This window comes from Aquarana catesbeiana, linkage group LG10 (assembly GCF_042186555.1).
Source record: "Aquarana catesbeiana isolate 2022-GZ linkage group LG10, ASM4218655v1, whole genome shotgun sequence".
Taxonomy (NCBI): Eukaryota; Metazoa; Chordata; class Amphibia; order Anura; family Ranidae; genus Aquarana; species Aquarana catesbeiana.
In genome coordinates this window covers 164,163,778-164,183,225 of record NC_133333.1, presented here as the reverse complement: position 1 = coordinate 164,183,225, position 19,448 = coordinate 164,163,778, and the positions used below count along the sequence as shown (strand labels likewise).

The 19,448-nt window shown below is 45.6% G+C and overlaps 1 protein-coding gene across 1 annotated transcript in view; it reads left to right on the top strand.

Annotated features, from left to right (window-relative positions):
- The window catches only part of LOC141110998 (L-amino-acid oxidase-like), a 56,575-nt gene extending 37,763 nt beyond the window's left edge, over nucleotides 1-18,812 (top strand). Inside the window, exons 5-7 of the mRNA XM_073602882.1 lie at nucleotides 12,011-12,079; nucleotides 13,232-13,365; nucleotides 16,536-18,812. Of these exons, the coding sequence (XP_073458983.1) occupies nucleotides 12,011-12,079; nucleotides 13,232-13,365; nucleotides 16,536-17,319 (987 nt within the window). The 3' untranslated portion in view covers nucleotides 17,320-18,812. The remainder of the gene's footprint in view (nucleotides 1-12,010; nucleotides 12,080-13,231; nucleotides 13,366-16,535) is intronic.
- The last annotated feature ends 636 nt before the right edge of the window (nucleotides 18,813-19,448 follow it).

Genomic DNA, 19,448 nt, shown 5'->3' with positions numbered 1-19,448 from the left:
TGCTCACAGTGTTCAGCTAGATCCGTTCCTGTTATCTTCTAGACTATTTACATTTAGTGCAGTGCGTCCTGCTCACAGTGTTCAGCTAGATCCGTTCCTGCAATTTACATTTAGTGCAGTGCGTCCTGCTCACAGTGTTCAGCTAGATCCGTTCCTGCTATTTACATTTAGTGCAGTGCGTCCTGCTCACAGTGTTCAGCTAGATCCGTTCCTGCTATTTACATTTAGTGCAGTGCGTCCTGCTCACAGTGTTCAGCTAGATCCGTTCCTGCTATTTACATTTAGTGCAGTGCGTCCTGCTCACAGTGTTCAGCTAGATCCGTTCCTGCTATTTACATTTAGTGCAGTGCGTCCTGCTCACAGTGTTCAGCTAGATCCGTTCCTGCTATTTACATTTAGTGCAGTGCGTCCTGCTCACAGTGTTCAGCTAGAGCCGTTCCTGCTATTTACATTTAGTGCAGTGCGTCCTGCTCACAGTGTTCAGCTAGATCCGTTCCTGTTATCTTCTAGACTATTTACATTTAGTGCAGTGCGTCCTGCTCACAGTGTTCAGCTAGATCCGTTCCTGCTATTTACATTTAGTGCAGTGCGTCCTGCTCACAGTGTTCAGCTAGATCCGTTCCTGTTATCTTCTAGACTATTTACATTTAGTGCAGTGCGTCCTGCTCACAGTGTTCAGCTAGATCCGTTCCTGTTATCTTCTAGACTATTTACATTTAGTGCAGTGCGTCCTGCTCACAGTGTTCAGCTAGATCCGTTCCTGCTATTTACATTTAGTGCAGTGCGTCCTGCTCACAGTGTTCAGCTAGATCCGTTCCTGTTATCTTCTAGACTATTTACATTTAGTGCAGTGCGTCCTGCTCACAGTGTTCAGCTAGATCCGTTCCTGTTATCTTCTAGACTATTTACATTTAGTGCAGTGCGTCCTGCTCACAGTGTTCAGCTAGATCCGTTCCTGTTATCTTCTAGACTATTTACATTTAGTGCAGTGCGTCCTGCTCACAGTGTTCAGCTAGATCCGTTCCTGTTATCTTCTAGACTATTTACATTTAGTGCAGTGCGTCCTGCTCACAGTGTTCAGCTAGATCCGTTCCTGTTATCTTCTAGACTATTTACATTTAGTGCAGTGCGTCCTGCTCACAGTGTTCAGCTAGATCCGTTCCTGTTAAATTCCTACTGACAGGCAGGCTTGTCTGGTTACAGTATATAAAGCTACCTGAAGAAAATTACAGGTGTTCTATTTGATCCTATTAGTACCACGGTCAGGCAGCTAGACTATTTACATTTAGTACAGTGCGTCCTGCTCACAGTGTTCAGCTAGATCCGTTCCTGTTATCTTCCTACTGACAGGCAGGCTTGTCTGGTTACAGTATATAAAGCTACCTGAAGAAAATTACAGGTGTTCTATTTGATCCTATTAGTACCACGGTCAGGCAGCTAGACTATTTACATTTAGTACAGTGCGTCCTGCTCACAGTGTACAGCTAGATCCGTTCCTGTTATCTTCCTACTGACAGGCAGGCTTGTCTGGTTACAGTATATAAAGCTACCTGAAGAAAATTACAGGTGTTCTATTTGATCCTATTAGTACCACGGTCAGGCAGCTAGACTATTTACATTTAGTACAGTGCGTCCTGCTCACAGTGTTCAGCTAGATCCGTTCCTGTTATCTTCCTACTGACAGGCAGGCTTGTCTGGTTACAGTATATAAAGCTACCTGAAGAAAATTACAGGTGTTCTATTTGATCCTATTAGTACCACGGTCAGGCAGCTAGACTATTTACATTTAGTACAGTGCGTCCTGCTCACAGTGTACAGCTAGATCCGTTCCTGTTATCTTCCTACTGACAGGCAGGCTTGTCTGGTTACAGTATATAAAGCTACCTGAAGAAAATTACAGGTGTTCTATTTGATCCTATTAGTACCACGGTCAGGCAGCTAGACTATTTACATTTAGTACAGTGCGTCCTGCTCACAGTGTTCAGCTAGATCCATTCCTGTTATCTTCCTACTGACAGGCAGGCTTGTCTGGTTACAGTATATAAAGCTACTTGAAGAAAATTACAGGTGTTCTATCCCAGCTTAGTGCAGCTACAGGCCATTAGTATGTCTGGAAGGCCAAGAAGGAGAGGCAGACAGTCACAAGCCAATAAGAGAGGGCAAGCAGGCTCTGTGTCTAGTGCTGGTCGTGGAGACGGTGCATCCTCATCAGCACGTGGCCATGGGACACGCTTGGCCTTTTTTTCGGCAGCTGGCCGTGTTGAGCCGCAACATGCGGAAGACTTGGTCGAGTGGATGACCAAGCCGTCCTCATCCTCCTCATCCTCTCTCACCCATGCCCAGGGTGCTTTGTCTGGCAAAGCAGCGGCCTCTTCCCTCAGCTCAATGTCATCAGTGACTCCTTCCCTAGCTCCACCATGTCCTCATGAGGATTCCCTCGAACTGTTTGACCACAGTGTTGGGTACATGCTCCAGGAGGATGCCCAGCGTTTGGAAGGCTCTGATGACGATACTGAGCTCGATGAAGGCAGTAACATGAGTGCGGACAGAGGGGGTGCCCAAGAAGGACAGCAATCTGGCAGTCATGCTCCCCCTGCTGCAGCATACTGCCAGGTTTGCTCCAGTGATGAGGAGGGAGGGGATGATGAGGTCACTGACTCAACGTGGGTGCCTGATAGGAGAGAGGAGGAGGAGGAGGAGGAGGAGGAGGCGGCAGCACATCACCAACGAGGCAGGATGCCCTCCAGGGGCCAGCCTAAGGGCAGCACATTGACTGCATCACACCCCAAAGCTCCACATGTGCAGGGCGCTGCAGTCTCTGCGCGTTATTCAAAAAGTTCTTTGGTGTAGGCCTTTTTTGAGACGAGTGCATCAGATCGCACCGCTGCTATTTGCAACATATGTCTCAAGCGTATCTCGCGTGGCCAAAACATCTCCCGCTTGGGTACCACATGCTTGACCAGACATATGTTGACCTGCCATGCAGTTCGTTGGCAAGCGTATCTAAAAGACCCACACCAAAGAACAAAGAGGATCTCTCCTTGCCCCTCATCAGCTGAGATTTCCAACCCCACTAGACCTTCAGTCCTCTCTGAGACCTGCAGTGAGAGGAATGAAGGTGTAGAATTAGGTGTGTCACAGCCAAGTACTTGTGGGCAATCTGCTTTTGGTACACCGACGTCAGATTGTACCAGGCAAATTTCCCTGCCCCAGCTGCTGCACCGCCGAAAGAAGTTTGCTCCCAGCCATCCACATGCCCAGCGGTTGAATGCTAGCTTGGCAAAATTGCTAGCACTTCAACTGCTGCCTTTTCAGTTGGTAGACTCTGCCCCCTTCCGTGAGTTTGTGGAATGTGCGGTTCCTCAGTGGCAGGTACCCAAACGCCACTTTTTCTCACGGAAGGCGATTCCGGCTCTCTACCGGCATGTGGAAGGCAATGTCCATGCCTCGCTGGACAGGGCGGTCAGCGGTAAGGTGCATATTACCGCTGACTCATGGTCCAGCAGGCATGGACAGGGACGTTACCTACGTTTCACGGCGCATTGGGTGACTCTGCTGGCAGCTGGGAAGGATGCAGGACAAGGTGCAGTAGTGTTGGAGGTTGTTCCGCCACCACGCCTCCAAAATGCTGATTGTGACACACCTCTCTCCTCCACCCCCTCCTCTTCTTCTTCCTCCATGGCCTCTTCCTCGGAACCAGCGGTGCTCCGTAGGCGTTCAAGGGGCTACGCAAGTACGCAGGCCAAAAGATGCCATGCGGTGCTTGAGCTGGTGTGCTTGGGGGACAGGAGCCACACTGGGGCAGAGGTTCTGTCAGCTCTGCAGGGGCAGGTTCAGAGGTGGTTGACGCCACGCCAACTTAAGGCAGGAATGGTGGTTTGCGACAATGGCACCAACCTCCTCTCTGCCCTCCGACAGGGACAAATGACCCATGTGCCCTGTTTGGCTCACGTCCTTAACTTGGTGGTGCAGCGGTTCTTGGGCAGGTACCCGGGCTTACAGGATGTCCTGAGGCAGGCCAGGAAAGTCTGTGTGCATTTCCGCCGGTCATATAATGCCAGTGCTCGGCTGACGGACCTCCAAAAGGAGTTTAACCTGCCCAAGAACCGCCTAATCTGTGACATGCCCACCAGGTGGAACTCAACGTTGGCCATGCTGCAGCGGCTGCACACGCAGCAGAGGGCCATCAATGAGTACCTGTGCGACTATGGCACCAGGACAGGGTCAGGGGAGCTTGTTTTTTTTTCCCCACGCCAGTGGGCCATGATCAGGGATGCATGCACTGTCCTGTCACCATTCGAGGAGGCCACGAGGATGGCGAGCAGTGACAGTGCATGCATCAGTGACACTGTCCCCCTTGTCCACCTGTTGGAGCACACGCTGCGTGGAATAATGGACAGGGCACTTGAGGCAGAACAGAGGCAGGAAGAGGAGGACTTCCTTAGCTCTCAAGGCCCCCTTTATCCAGACAGTGTTCCTGCGTGCCCGCCGATCACACAGGAAGAGGACGAGGAGGAAGAGGAGGAGGAGGAAGATTGTGTCAGTATGGAGGTGGAGCCTGGCACTCAGCATCAGCAGCAGTCTTTAAGGGATCAGTCCCAAGAAACACATGGACTTGTACGTGGCTGGGAGGAGGTGGCTGCGGACCATGTCGTTCTTAGTGACCCAGAGGACTCCGGACCGAATGCCTCAGCAAACCTACGCTGCATGGCCTCCCTGATCCTGCAAAGCCTGCGTAAGGATCCTCGTATTCGTGGTATCAAGGAGAAGGACCAATACTGGCTGGCAACCCTCCTTGATCCACGTTACAAGGGTAAGGTTGCGGACCTTATCTTGCCATCGCAGAGGGAGCAGAGGATGAAACATCTTCGGGAGGCCTTGCAGAAAGGTCTGTGCAACGCGTTCCCAGAGACTGGGAGGTTACAAACTCCTGTTTCTGGACAACGTGTTGCTGAGGCTTCGGTCAGTCAAAGAAGGAGCGGTGGAGAAGGTGGCCGTCTGACCGATGCGTTCAGACAATTTTTTGGTCCGCAGCCCCAAGGTATGATCGGTTCCAGCAACCATCGCCAGCGTCTGTTTTACATGGTGCAGGAATACCTAGGGGCAAGATCAGACTTGGACACCTTTCCCACCGAAAATCCTCTGGGTTACTGGGTCTTGAGGATGGATCACTGGCCAGAGCTTGCACAGTATGCAATTGAGCTACTGGCCTGTCCTGCATCCAGCGTTCTTTCGGAACGCACATTCAGTGCTGCTGGAGGCGTGGTAACCGATCACAGGGTGCGTCTGTCCACCGACTCGGTCGATCGGCTGACCTTCATAAAAATGAATGAGTCTTGGATCACCACCAGCTACCAAGCACCTGATGCTGATGTAACCGAATAATTTTTTTTGAAATCTCAGATCCCTTCAAAGACTGCCTATGCTGATGCTGAGTGACTATCCCTGAGTAATTATCCTCTTCCTCCTCAATCATCACGCTGATAGCTTGTAAGAACATTTTTGGTTCTGGGCGCCACCACCAGTGCCTAAGGCACAATTTTTCAGCCCCTGTTTAACAGGGGCGTGTAATTACAATTTTTGATGTAATACTTTGCAGCAGGGCTCGTTCCTGCATTCCAACTAGAGTGTCTGTGAGGGGTTGCAGTGTTGTGGCACCAGCACCAGTGCCTAAAGCCCAATTTTTCTGCCCCTGTCTAACAGGGGCGTGTAATTACAATTTTTGATGCAATACTTTGCAGCAGGGCTCGTTCCTGCGTTCCAACTAGAGTGTCTGTGAGGGGTTGCAGTGTTGTGGCACCAGCACCAGTGCCTAAGGCCCAATTTTTCTGCCCCTGTCTAACAGGGGCGTGTAATTACAATTTTTGATGCAATACTTTGCAGCAGGGCTCGTTCCTGCGTTCCAACTAGAGTGTCTGTGAGGGGTTGCAGTGTTGTGGCACCAGCACCAGTGCCTAAGGCCCAATTTTTCTGCCCCTGTCTAACAGGGGCGTGTAATTACAATTTTTGAAGCAATAATTTGCAGCAGGGCTCGTTCCTGCGTTCCAACTAGAGTGTCTGTGAGGGGTTGCAGTGTTGTGGCACCAGCACCAGTGCCTAAGGCCTAATTTTTCAGCTCCTGTTCAACAGGGGCATGTAATTACAATTCTTGATCTAATATTTCACAGCAGGGCCCTGTGAGGGCTTACAGTGTTGTGGCCACAGCAACACCTAAGGCCCAAATTTCTGCTGAGTATATAGGGCAGGACCCTACTTTCAAACATCTAACTTACAAACGACTCCTACTTGCAAACGGAAGGAGACAACAGGAAGTGAGATGAAATCTACCCCTAGGAAGGGAAATTCTCTCCTGTAAGAGTTAATATGGGAAAACAATTTCTCCTTTCCACTGATGCTTTCCAATCCTTGTTCCACAAAAAAACCCAAATTTTCAAAAAACATTTTTCATTGGGACAAAAAAGTGAGGTGAAATCTTCTGAAGAGGAGGAAAGACAGCAAAACAAATGTCACAGGGGTGATAACCCTTCCCTATGTTTTCCAAAAAGCTTAGAAAAGATTTTTTGGCTGGAGCTAAACACGTTAAAAATGTTCAAAATTACAAACAGATTCTACTTAACAACAAACCTACAGTCCCTGTCTTGTTTGCACCGCCTGTATACTGCTGTTCAGAGTATATAGGGCCTGGTGGCCCCACACCTTTCCTTATTTTAATTTGGGTGCGGGGTTCCCCTTAATATCCATACAAGACCCAAAGGGCCTGGTAATGGACTGGGGGGTACCCATGCCGTTTGTCTCACTGATTTTCATCCATATTGCCATGACCCGACATGACATTAAACCCGCAAGCAGTTTTAAATGAGATTTTTTCCTTTAAAAATGACATTTGGTGCAGGGACTGTTCTAAACATGGGAAACACGCGTCACTTTACAGGCATACTATAGACACCCCCCAGGTACGATATTTAAAGGAATATTTCACTTTTTTTTTTTTACTTTAAGCATCATTAAAATCACTGCTCCCGAAAAAACGGCCGTTTTTAAAAGTTTTTTTTGCATTGATACATGTCCCCTGGGGTAGGACCCGGGTCCCCAAACCCTTTTTAGGACAATACCATGCAAATTAGCCTTTAAAATGAGCACTTTTGATTTCGAACGTTCGAGTCCCATAGACGTCAATGGGGTTCTAACGTTCGTGCGAACTTTCGGTCCGTTCGCGGGTTCTGGTGCGAACCGAACCGGGGGGTGTTCGGCTCATCCCTACTCAGCACCGTCTCCAGTGTCAGAAAAGGATCTACACAGCACCACAGTGATACAGCCGAACTGCTTACCAAACAGCAATGACCCTCTAATTATAGAGAAGTCATTCATGCTCACTAGGGATGAGCTTCGAGTTCGAGTCGAACTCATGTTCGACTCGAACATGGGCTGTTCGCAAGTTCGCCGAACAGCGAACAATTTGGGGTGTTCGCGGCAAATTCGAATGCCGCGGAACACCCTTTAAAAGTCTATGGGAGAAATCAAAAGTGCTAATTTTAAAGGCTAATATGAAAGTTATTGTCATAAAAAGTGTTTGGGGACCCAGGTCCTGCCCCAGGGGACATGGATCAATGCAAAAAAAAGTTTTAAAAACGGCCGTTTTTTCAGGAGCAGTGATTTTAATAATGCTTAAAGTCAAACAATAAAAGTGTAATATCCCTTTAAATTTCGTACCTGGGGGGTGTCTATAGTATGCCTGTAAAGGGGCGCATGTTTCCTGTGTTTAGAACAGTCTGACAGCAAAATGACATTTTGAAGGAAAAAACTCATTTAAAACTACCCGCGGCTATTGCATTGCCGACAATACACATAGAAGTTCATTGATAAAAACGGCATGGGAATTCCCCAAAGGGGAACCCCGAACCAAAATTTAAAAAAAAAAATGACGTGGGAGTCCCCCTAAATTCCATACCAGGCCCTTCAGGTCTGGTATGGATATTAAGGGGAACCCCGGCCAAAATTAAAAAAAAAAAATGACGTGGGGTTCCCCCTAAATTCCATACCAGACCCTTCAGGTCTGGTATGAATTTTAAGGGGAACCCCGCGCAAAAAAAAAAAAAAAAACGGCGTGGGGTCCCCCCAAAAATCCATACCAGACCCTTATCCAAGCACGCAACCTGGCAGGCCGCAGGAAAAGAGGGGGGGACGAGAGTGCGGCCCCCCCCTCCTGAACCGTACCAGGCCACATGCCCTCAACATTGGGAGGGTGCTTTGGGGTAGCCCCCCAAAACACCTTGTCCCCATGTTGATGAGGACAAGGGCCTCATCCCCACAACCCTGGCCGGTGGTTGTGGGGGTCTGCGGGCGGGGGGCTTATCGGAATCTGGAAGCCCCCTTTAACAAGGGGGCCCCCAGATCCCGCCCCCCCCTGTGTGAAATGGTAAGGGGGTACTTACCCCTACCATTTCACTAAAAAACTGTCAAAAATGTTAAAAATGACAAGAGACAGTTTTTGACAATTCCTTTATTTAAATACTTCTTCTTTCTTCTATCTTCCTTCATCTTCTGGTTCTTCTGGTTTTTCTGGCTCTTCTGGTTCTTCCTCCGGCGTTCTCGTCCAGCATCTCCTCCGCGGCGTCTTCTATCTTCTTCTCCTCGGGCCGCTCCGCACCCATGGCATGGGGGGAGGCTCCCGCTCTTCTCTTCTTCTTCTTCTCTTCTTCTTTTCTTCTCTTCTTCATTTTCTTCTCCGGCCGCTCCTCACACATGCTAGCATGGCGGGAGGCTCCCGCTGTGTGACGGCGCTCCTCGTCTGACAGTTCTTAAATAACGGGGGGCGGGGCCACCCGGTGACCCCGCCCCCCTCTGACGCACGGTGACTTGACGGGACTTCCCTGTGACGTCACGGGGAATGCCATAGGGAAGTCCCGTCATGTCCCGTGCGTCAGAGGGGGGCGGGGTCACCGGGTGGCCCTGCCCCCCGTTATTTAAGAACTGTCAGACGAGGAGCGCCGTCACACAGCGGGAGCCTCCCTCCATACCAGCATGGATGCGGAGCGGCCCGGAGAAGAAAATGAAGAAGAGAAGAAGAGAAGAAGAGAAGAAGATGAAGAAGAAGAGAAGAGCGGGAGCCTCCCCCCATGCCATGGGTGCGGAGCGGCCCGAGGAGAAGAAGATAGAAGACGCCGCAGAGGAGATGCTGGACGAGAACGCCGGAGGAAGAACCAGAAGAGCCAGAAGAACCAGAAGAACCAAAAGTTGAAGGAAGAAAGAAGAAGTATTTAAATAAAGGAATTGTCAAAAACTGTCTCTTGTCATTTTTAACATTTTTGACAGTTTTTTAGTGAAATGGTAGGGGTACTTTTGTACCCCCTTACCATTTCACACAGGGGGGGGGCCGGGATCTGGGGGTCCCCTTGTTAAAGGGGGCTTCCAGATTCCGATAAGCCCCCCGCTCGCAGACCCCCACAACCACCGGCCAGGGTTGTGGGGATGAGGCCCTTGTCCTCATCAACATGGGGACAAGGTGTTTTGGGGGGCTACCCCAAAGCACCCTCCCAATGTTGAGGGCATGTGGCCTGGTACGGTTCAGGGGGGGGGGGCCGCACTCTCGTCCCCCCCTTTTTTTCCTGCGGCCTGCCAGGTTGCGTGCTCGGATAAGGGTCTGGTATGGATTTTTGGGGGGACCCCACGCCGTTTTTTTTTTTTTTTGGCGCGGGGTTCCCCTTAAAATCCATACCAGACCCTTCAGGTCTGGTATGGAATTTAGGGGGAACCCCACGTCATTTTTTTTTTTTAATTTTAGCCGGGGTTCCCCTTAATATCCATACCAGACCTGAAGGGCCTGGTATGGAATTTAGGGGGACTCCCACGTCATTTTTTTTTTTAAATTTTGGTTCGGGGTTCCCCTTTGGGGAATTTCCATGCCGTTTTTATCGATGAACTTCTATGTGTATTGTCGGCAATGCAATAGCCGCGGGTAGTTTTAAATGAGTTTTTTCCTTCAAAATGTCATTTTGCTGTCAGACTGTTCTAAACACAGGAAACATGCGCCCCTTTACAGGCATACTATAGACACCCCCCAGGTACGAAATTTAAAGGGATATTACACTTTTATTGTTTGACTTTAAGCATTATTAAAATCACTGCTCCTGAAAAAACGGCCGTTTTTAAAACTTTTTTTTGCATTGATCCATGTCCCCTGGGGCAGGACCCAGGTCCCCAAACACTTTTTATGACAATAACTTGCATATTATCCTTTAAAATTAGCACTTTTGATTATTCATGTTCGTGTCCCATAGACTTTAACGGTGTTCGCGTGTTCGAACGAACTTTTTTCCTGTTCGCATGTTCTGGTGCGAACCGAACAGGGGGGTGTTCGGCTCATCCCTAATGCTCACTTGTTATTCCACTTCCAAGCAAGATAAAGCTGCACCCCGGCTTCTACCAATGAAGTAACCAGGATCCAGGTTTAACCAGCTGGGTCTTAAGTGGTAATACTCCAAGGTATCCCTAACATCCAGTCTCCACACAGGCACAGGGTCACTTGTCTCACCATAGAAGGGCCGCAGCCTCTGGCGTGATGATGTCACATGTCCCACCCTACGCATTTCATTGCCCCTGATGACGTAAAATGGTGACGAAAATGTGTAGGTGAGACTTGTGACATCATCACTCCGGACGTCACACCTATTGTTTGGGATATACTTATGTAAGTCTGATTAACTTTATTATAAAGTGGTTTGAAATTGTGTTACACTGGTAGCATCCTTTATGCTCCTATGAGGTATAATTCAATTTATGGTGAGACAAGTGATCTGTGCATATGTGAAGACTGGATGTTGAAGATACCTTGGAGTATTACTGCCTAAGACCTGTCTGGTGAACCTGGATTTTGATGCCTCCACCGATAGAAGCCTGGAGAGCAACCCTATCATGCTTGAAAGTAGAATAACAATTGTGCATGAGTGACCACTCTATAATTTGAGGGTCATTGCTGTTTGGTAAGCAGTTTGTCTGTATCACTGTGGTGCTGTGTGGAGCCTTTTCTGACACTGGAGACAGTGCTGGGATTTCCTCTTTGGAGTTGGATCACCATTATACTATATATGAACTCTGTAGTGTTTATATAGACATTATGGTTCATTCATAGCTCCCAACTGTCCCTGATTTCGAGGGACTGTCCCTGATTTGGATGTCCCCCTGGCCCTCTTTCCTCCTCATTTGTCCCTCATTTTGGTCAGATCTATATAGTTGTATATAAAATGCACTTTTTATCTTCCATAAGGTGTTTCCCAGTGCTAAACCTTTCATCCAAATTCTAAATTGCTGCATTTTTCAATTTTAAAAGCCAATATAAAGGAATAGTAGTGGTAAAAAAAAGCACTTGTGGATTTAATTAACCATTTTTTTGTTATTTCCCCTTTAAGGGGGCGTGGCAGGGGCGTGTCCTATGCCTACATACGTTTGCTAGTAGGTGTCCTTCATTCCAATCTCAAAATGTTGGGAGGTATGGGTTCATTGTTTTTAATGCAGCAGATTGATTTAATTTTAAAGGACTGTGCTTCACTTCAAGTGGACTGTATAAAGAAGTGCTATATTACATATATCTTATACTATTATATTTAATCTGTTATTGTGCTTTTTATTTACACAAATTTTGCACTTTTGAATTTTGAGTATGATTTGTTTTTGCACATTTATTATATTTCATTACTGTTTAATCTTTACTGCATGTGGGGATTGTTTGGGGATTATGGTGGTACTAAAGTGCTGGGTATTTCTTGTGTCTTAAACTAAAAGTATATTCCTAGCTAGACTAATAAGGACACAGAAACAGGAAATAGAGTGTCAGTACAAAGAAGGCAGACAAGAGCAGATGGAGTCATTACTAGGAGCAACATACAAATACAGACAGGAACTGGTAAAAAAGTCAATGCAGATGGGTAAACAGGATCAGAAGCCCAAAACATGATATAACCTGACCTTTACGGAAATCTAGTCTTCATTGTAACTTCTCGTTTTCTTTCTTTAGTTTGTAAGACACGTTGCTGGAGAAAACTGCTCTGGAATCTTGGACTCACTTGACAAAGTTTCCCTTCAGGTAAAGTTATTAGGCCAAAACAATAACACTGAGAGCACAAATATCCATTGACTGTACGCAGGGATCTCGCTAAATGTGTATTTTGCTTTCCACATTAGCGGGTGTTTCATCAGATTAGGCGACCCATCAGAATGTGTAACGGAAGTGACGTTTCGTCGCCGCAATCTTTCTACACCCCCGCACTCCTCCACAGTAAGGATACACTGAGAAGGGGGCAAGCGGACATCTTGTTGCACCCACCGGAGTTTTGCATTTTACTCTTATTTTTAACAGTAAACTGAGATTATATAGTGAAATACAGTACATAGAACTCCATCTGACTGTTTAGATGTTGAATTTTAAAAGCAGCGCAAGCCTGATGATCTCACAGGTTTGCTAATCAGACAGAAGTTTTCTGCTTTTAAAATTCAACATCTAAACGGTCAGACGGAGTTCTAAGTACTGTATTTCACTATATAAACTCAGTTTACTGTTAAAAATAAGTGTAAAATGCAAAACTCCGGTGGCTGTCCGCTTGCCCCCTTCTCAATGTATCCCTACTATTGTTCCCACCTTTACAATATATGTGGAACACATACAAGTGAATTTCACTGTTATAAGCAACCATTTTTACTGAATGAAACTGGTTCATTCAGTGTGTTTTGTTGTGCTTAGCTGTGATTGGTCACATCTAATCACATGGTACAGATGGACTGTGATTGGCCTTGTCTGTACCATGTGATCACTGTGACCAATCACAGCTAGCAACATAATTGTATACAAAGGATGGCATGAAAGGAAGCCATTCATTGTTTACGATTGTCATATGATCTGCTGTGATTGGTTACAGCGACCACATGGTACTAGCAGCGGGCTGGTACACTGATTAGTCATCGGCTATGCCCATCAGACAGATTGCACTGCAGCATGGCCGCATGCGAGGCGTGATCCGGGAGGATGTCATATGACATCCACCCGGATCAACAAATGTCCCGCCTGGCCGTTATTTTTCTATAGGCCGGGTGGAAGCTAGCTAAATCATTCTAATTAATGTAAAAATTGTGAAATAGCTGCAGCTCGCCACATGTATTCTCCGTACATGAACTTTAAAGTTTAGTAAGGTCCTATCTTTGCAAAACCCTAATACTGTGCTTTTATTTTTTTCTGCAATAGTCTATCCTGGTGGATGAAGGACGTTTAAGTGCTGGTGCTATTAAGATGCTTGGAAACTTCATGAATACTAATGGTCAGCCCTACGTCTCATTTTTCGAAGCAGTTATGGATGCGTATATTTTTAAATCACCAAGGTACAGTAAAAGAAAAGGAAATGCAAACATGCGACATATTCCCGGTATTATCCTTTATACAAATATACAGTATATATACCAAGAGCTTAAAGAATGGTGAGCTGGATTTGGTTTGAGCAGGGTTCAGCAAGCTTCAAAGGAGTTTCGATGCCAAACCCCACTGAAGTCAAAGGGAGCCGAATCTGTGAAATCAAAAATGCCCATTTTTTAGGCTAATAGGCAAAGGGTTGTCAAAAATGGCATGGGGGATGGGTGTGGACACTGCTTTGGAGAACATGTACCAATGCAAAAAAAATAAAAAAATTCCATGAATCTAAGAGCACTTATTTTTGAAAGCACTGGCATTTACAAAGTAGAAAAGTGTTTTAAATCGCTGGCAAATGACATTTCCCTCTTCGCTTTTTTTTTTTACAAAGAAAAATGAAACAGAGCCACCAAACATCCCCCAAAATAAATAGCAAACCCCTAAGATCCACAATGAAATGTCATTTGCTGGCAATTTAAACAGTATCACAGTTTCACAGATTGAAAAAAAATTGTGTAGAGTCTCCCTCAAAATGCATACCAGACTCTTGAGTCTAGTATGGTTTTTATGGGGAACTCCGTCACAAAAAACAGGCACGTTGGCAAAGTAACCCGCTGGCAAAGCAACTTGTTGATGTCACTATGTTGATAAAGACAAGGGCCTTTTCCCCACAACCCTAGCCCAGTGATCGTGGGGGTATGCAGGCGGGGGATAAGTGAATTTGGAAGCCAAGTTTAATAATAAGGGGGCAACTATATATCCCTCCCCATGTGAGTAAGGGGTACTATGTAAATTTTAAATGTAAACAGTAAAAAAGAACATAAACAGTATTTGACAAGTCTTTTAATGAAAAACAAAAACAAAATGTCCCACAATGTACATCCACTGTCAACTATGTTGTCGAGGGATGTAGATCCATGTAAAATTAAGATGCCTGTCAACTTGTCAAACAAAGAAATAAAAAGTGCCTGTCAGGACACGTCTAGACTGTTTGCCTCCCACCAAATGACAGGGTGAACAGATGACAGCTGGTATATACATGGGTGTGGGGTCTCCCGTGTGATGTCATTGGCCATATATGAACATGACCATATTGGTCAATGATGTCTAGGGATCACAGAAATACCAGGGTACTAGGGGAGAACACAGAAATACCTTTTACTGTGCATGTACAAGAAAAATCTAAAAAGGAACAAAGCTCGTCTGCATCTGGCAACGTACCTATTTTTCCAAAGGATGAGGTAATTTTAATATTCTTAAAGTGTATAGTCATAACTTTTCATAATAGTTTGGATACGGTAGTAAAGGGTTAAAGCCCAAGTCAGTTTATTATTTGCTGTCTGTGTTTCATTAGGGAGATTTGCCCTCATTTCCTAACATGGAGAGGAGATCTATCCAGGGAGAGAAGAAATCCCCTCTTAGACAGTTGTTACTGTAAATTAAAGATTTTCCATTACTTTCTTTCAATAAAAAATGACAGGGGTTCTAACCCTTCTTTACTTTATCCAAAAAAGTTTTGGACAAAGTTACATTTTTCCACAATTCTTTTTGTGTTGGGGTCCCCCATTAACATATATATCAGACCTTAATCTAGGATAAGGGTCTGGCATGAATATTAATGAGGATCCCACCAAAAGCACAAATGTTATGGGGAAGCCCCGCACAAAAGAAACGCCCCAAAAAACATAAGGTCCCTCAAAAAAATCCACCCCAGACCAGGTCCTTATCCGAACATGCAGCCTTGCTGGCCAGGAAAAGGGGAAAGAGCATATGGGTGCCTCCCTTCCTCACTGAACCATACCAGGCCACATGCCCTCAACATACAGGGGTACTTAGCCAGGGGGACTTATCGGAACATGGAAGCCCCCTTTAACAATAAGGTGGCACCCAGATACCCCCTCCCTCATATAAATGAGGGAGGGGTCATTACCAAAAAAAGTGTTAATAAAAACAAAGACACCATTTTTGACAAGTTCTTTAACCACTCAAGGATCGGAAAGATTTACCCCCTTAATGACAGGCCATTTTTTGCGATTCGGCACTGCGTTACTTTAACTGATATTTGCCCGGTTGTGCGACGCTGTACCCAAACAAAATTGACGTCCTTTTTTCCTACAAATAGAGCTTTCTTTTGTTGGTATGTGATTCTTAAACAAAAAAAGATCGACTATTTTGAAAAAAATATATATATATTTTTTACTTTTTGCTATAATAAATATCCAAAAAAATTAATTTCTTCATCACTTTAGGCCAATATGTATTCTTCTACTTTTTGGTAAAAAAAAGCATATATTGATTGTTTTGCGCAAAGGTTATAGCATCTACAAAATAGGGGATAGATTTATGGCATTTTTTTTTTTTTTTTACTAGTAATGGCGGTGATCAGTGATTTTTAGTGGGACTGCGACATTACGGTGGTCAGATCGGACACTTTTTTGGAACCAGGGACATTTATACAGCGATCAGTGCTATAAAAATGCACTGATTACTGTACAAATGCCACTGGCAGGGAAGGGGTGATAAAGGGGTTAAATGTGTTCCCTGGGAGGTGTTATTAACTGTGTGGGGGGGGGGCTGACTGGGAGTACAGAGAGATCACTGTTCCTAATCACTAGGATCTGTTTGTTTACATTGACAGATCCCCATTCTGGCTCTCTGTGGAGCAATCGCGGGTGGTCGGTGGACATTGCGGCCACGCGCATCAGCTCCCCCACCGTGCATCGGGCGTGTGTACTTGCTATAGCTTTTAAAGGGACCGACATACAGCTATGGCGATTCACGTGGGAACGAGCTGACCTGCCACAGTATAATGATGGCGGCTGGTCAGCAAGTGGTTGATAAAAAACAAAAAATCAGTGGACACTAGTCCTTCCAGCTCCATTATTACTAGGGACTGGGACCTGTCTTTGTCAGCTTAGTCATCATGCTCGGTGTGCTCAGGGTGTGTTTTTTCAGTACAGAAACCTCAGCTGCCCATTGATGCAAATGTGCAGCTGGTAGGTGTTAAAGACCCCCCTCTTTGGCGCCGCCATATGCGTTATGTGGATGGTAAAAGGTTAGATGGCTAAATTAATATATTTACTGACTTATAGAAATGAATATAAGATAAGTATCACCTAATTCAAAAAATATTCTATTTCACCAGGTTAGATGAGATCACTGGAGGCTTCGATCAATTGCCCTTGGCCTTGGCCAAATATTTGGGAAATGTGATCAGAATGAAATCCACTGTAGTTAAAGTCATGAGGAATGAAAAATCAGTGATCGTCTACTACCGTAAAGATAGGACCACTCCTCCCACCAGCATAATCGCGGACTATGTAATCATAACATCCACAGCAAAGGCAACCAAACGTATTAAGTTCAGTCCTCCTTTGTCCAATGAGAAGGATTTTGCTTTAGGTAACATCTACTATGCAAGTTCCACAAAAATCTTACTGGGTTGTACTGAGAGGTTCTGGGAAAAGGATGGTATAGTTGGTGGGAGTAGTAACACTGATCGCCCATCGCGTTCTATCTATTACCCAAGTCACAACTTCACCGGAGGAAGAGGGGTCCTCCTTGCATCATACACTTGGGCAGATGAGTCATTGTTCTTCCTATCCCTCAGTGATGAAGAGTGCATTGACATTATTTTTGAAGACTTGGCTGCCATCCACTTGAGACCAGAGAAAGAGCTCAGACGCCTTTGTCCTAAGACTGTGGTAAAGAAGTGGAGCCTGGATCCATATTCCATGGGTGCATTCGCCTATTTCATCCCGTATCAGAATACTAATTTGTTTGAGTACCTGGCTCAACCTGAAGGCAGAATATATTTTGCTGGAGAACACACTTCAGCTCCCCATGGTTGGATTGACACAGCTATTAAAAGTGGCCTGAAGGCTGCCAGAGCTATTCACAGAGACGCCAACACATTTCTCCACAGATAATTTAATTGCATACATGTATGAATATCAATATTTCTTGGTTCTGGAAATATACATTCTATGTCAAGCAGTGTATTTTAAAAATTATAACTATTTTATCTTCAACTAGTCATGACTAGACTTGCGTTCGAATGATAACCTTTAGAAGTCTATTTATAAAATAATTTGCTGAACAAATCTGAAAAGCATTTGCCCAGCCGTCACAAATTCTCACCTATTTTTCCTATGGTTTATAATCATCAGCTCCTTCTAGTGGTCCTAATGCAGCATTACCTCAATCAGAAAAAAAATTAAGGCCACTAGAAGGAGCTGACGATATGCTAGGCTAGGCGAATGCTTGTAAATTTGTTCAGCATTTTTTTTTTTTTATAAATAGAACCTTTGGTCTTAAATTGTTAAACCTCTGCAGGTGTAGCCATCATTCATTTATATATGCCCCCTTATTAAATGTCACTTTTTTATTTTTGTCTAGCTTGATTCAGAAGGACAGAGGTTACCCGAATTCTGGCCATGGCTGCTTTTCTCAAGTGTCACCTCACACACTACATACTCTGACCTCTAAGACAAGCCGAAGAGTTGAGTACATGCAAAAGTAAATAAGGATAAGGCCCCTTTCACACTTGTGTGACTTAAAAGTCGCACAATTTTGCTAGATCTTTACCGCAATTTCCCCCGTGATTTTGAAACGATTTTGCTGCGATTTTGACACGACTTGAAGCAGGTATATGCATCAAAGTCGGACCAAAGTAGTGCAGGGACAACTTTGAAGTCACTGTGACTTGAGGACGCAGAATTCATGGGGCACTACTTGACATGCAACTTTGCAGTCCCAAGTGGCTGGACAGGTCACTCAAGTGTGAAAGGGCCAAATATAACTTTTTATATCTAAACCTGCACAGGTATACTAATTTAAGGCAAAAAATTTTGATGTTAGCATACATTTTACCAGGACTAGTTTTCCCTTTGACTGGGATGAAGGGAACTGTAAGCTAAGTTTATAAACAAAATGTTTCAACTTGATCATTTTTGTAGTGAATATTATTTTTTCAAACTATAGACTATGGTATACTGTGTATATATATATATATATATTAATACCTGCTGTCATACCTCCCAACTTTTTGAGATGGGAATGAGGGACACCTATCAGCAAAAGCATGCAGGCATAGGAAACACACCCTGCCACGCCCCCTTAAAGGAGAATTGTACAAAAAAAAAACAAGATTGGTTAAACCCACAAGTGCTTTTTTACCACTACTATTCCTTTATATTGGCTTTTGGAATTTACAAATGCAGCAATTTAGAAATCACACGAAAGGTTTAGTGCTGGAAAACACTTTTTGATAGATAAAAAGTGCATTTTAAAAACATAAAAACATCTATATAGATCAGGCCAAAATGAGGGACAAATGAGGAGGAATGAGGGACAGAAGCACATTGCTCCAAATCTGGGACAGTCCCTCAAAATCAGGGACAGTTGGGAGCTATGCCTGCTGTTCTAATATTCTGAGTAGACCCTATGTACTTCAATAAAGTGCTATCAACGAGATCCTTATGCCGCGTACACACGGTCGGACTTTCCGGCATACTTGGTCCGGCGGACCAGAGTGTGCCGGACAATCCGCCCGTGTGTGGGTGGCGGCGGACTTTTCCGGCGGACTTCTTCCCAAAAGCCCGCCGGACCTAGATTTTAAACATGTTTGAAATCTTTCCGTCGGACTCAGTTTCGGGCGGAAAGTCCGCTCGTGTGTGTGCTGGTCCGACGGAAAGCCCGCTCGTGTGTAGGCTGGTCCGACAGACCAAATGCGACACGAGGGGATGGTATTGCATCTCGCGCTCGCTGCAATAGGAAAAACAAATCTTCCTATTGCGGCGAGCGCGGGGCATACCAGGCCCTTAGGTCTGGTATGGATTATAAAGGGGAACCCCGCTACGCCGAAAAAACGGCGTGGGGTCCCCCTAAAATCCATACCAGACCCCGATCCGAGCACGCAGCCTGGCCGGTCAGGAAAGGGGGTGGGGACGAGCGAGCGCCCCCCCCCCTCCTGAACCGTACCAGGCCGCATGCCCTCAACATGGGGGGTGGGTGCTTTGGGGGAGGGGGGCGCCCTGCGCCCCCCCCCCCAAAGCAC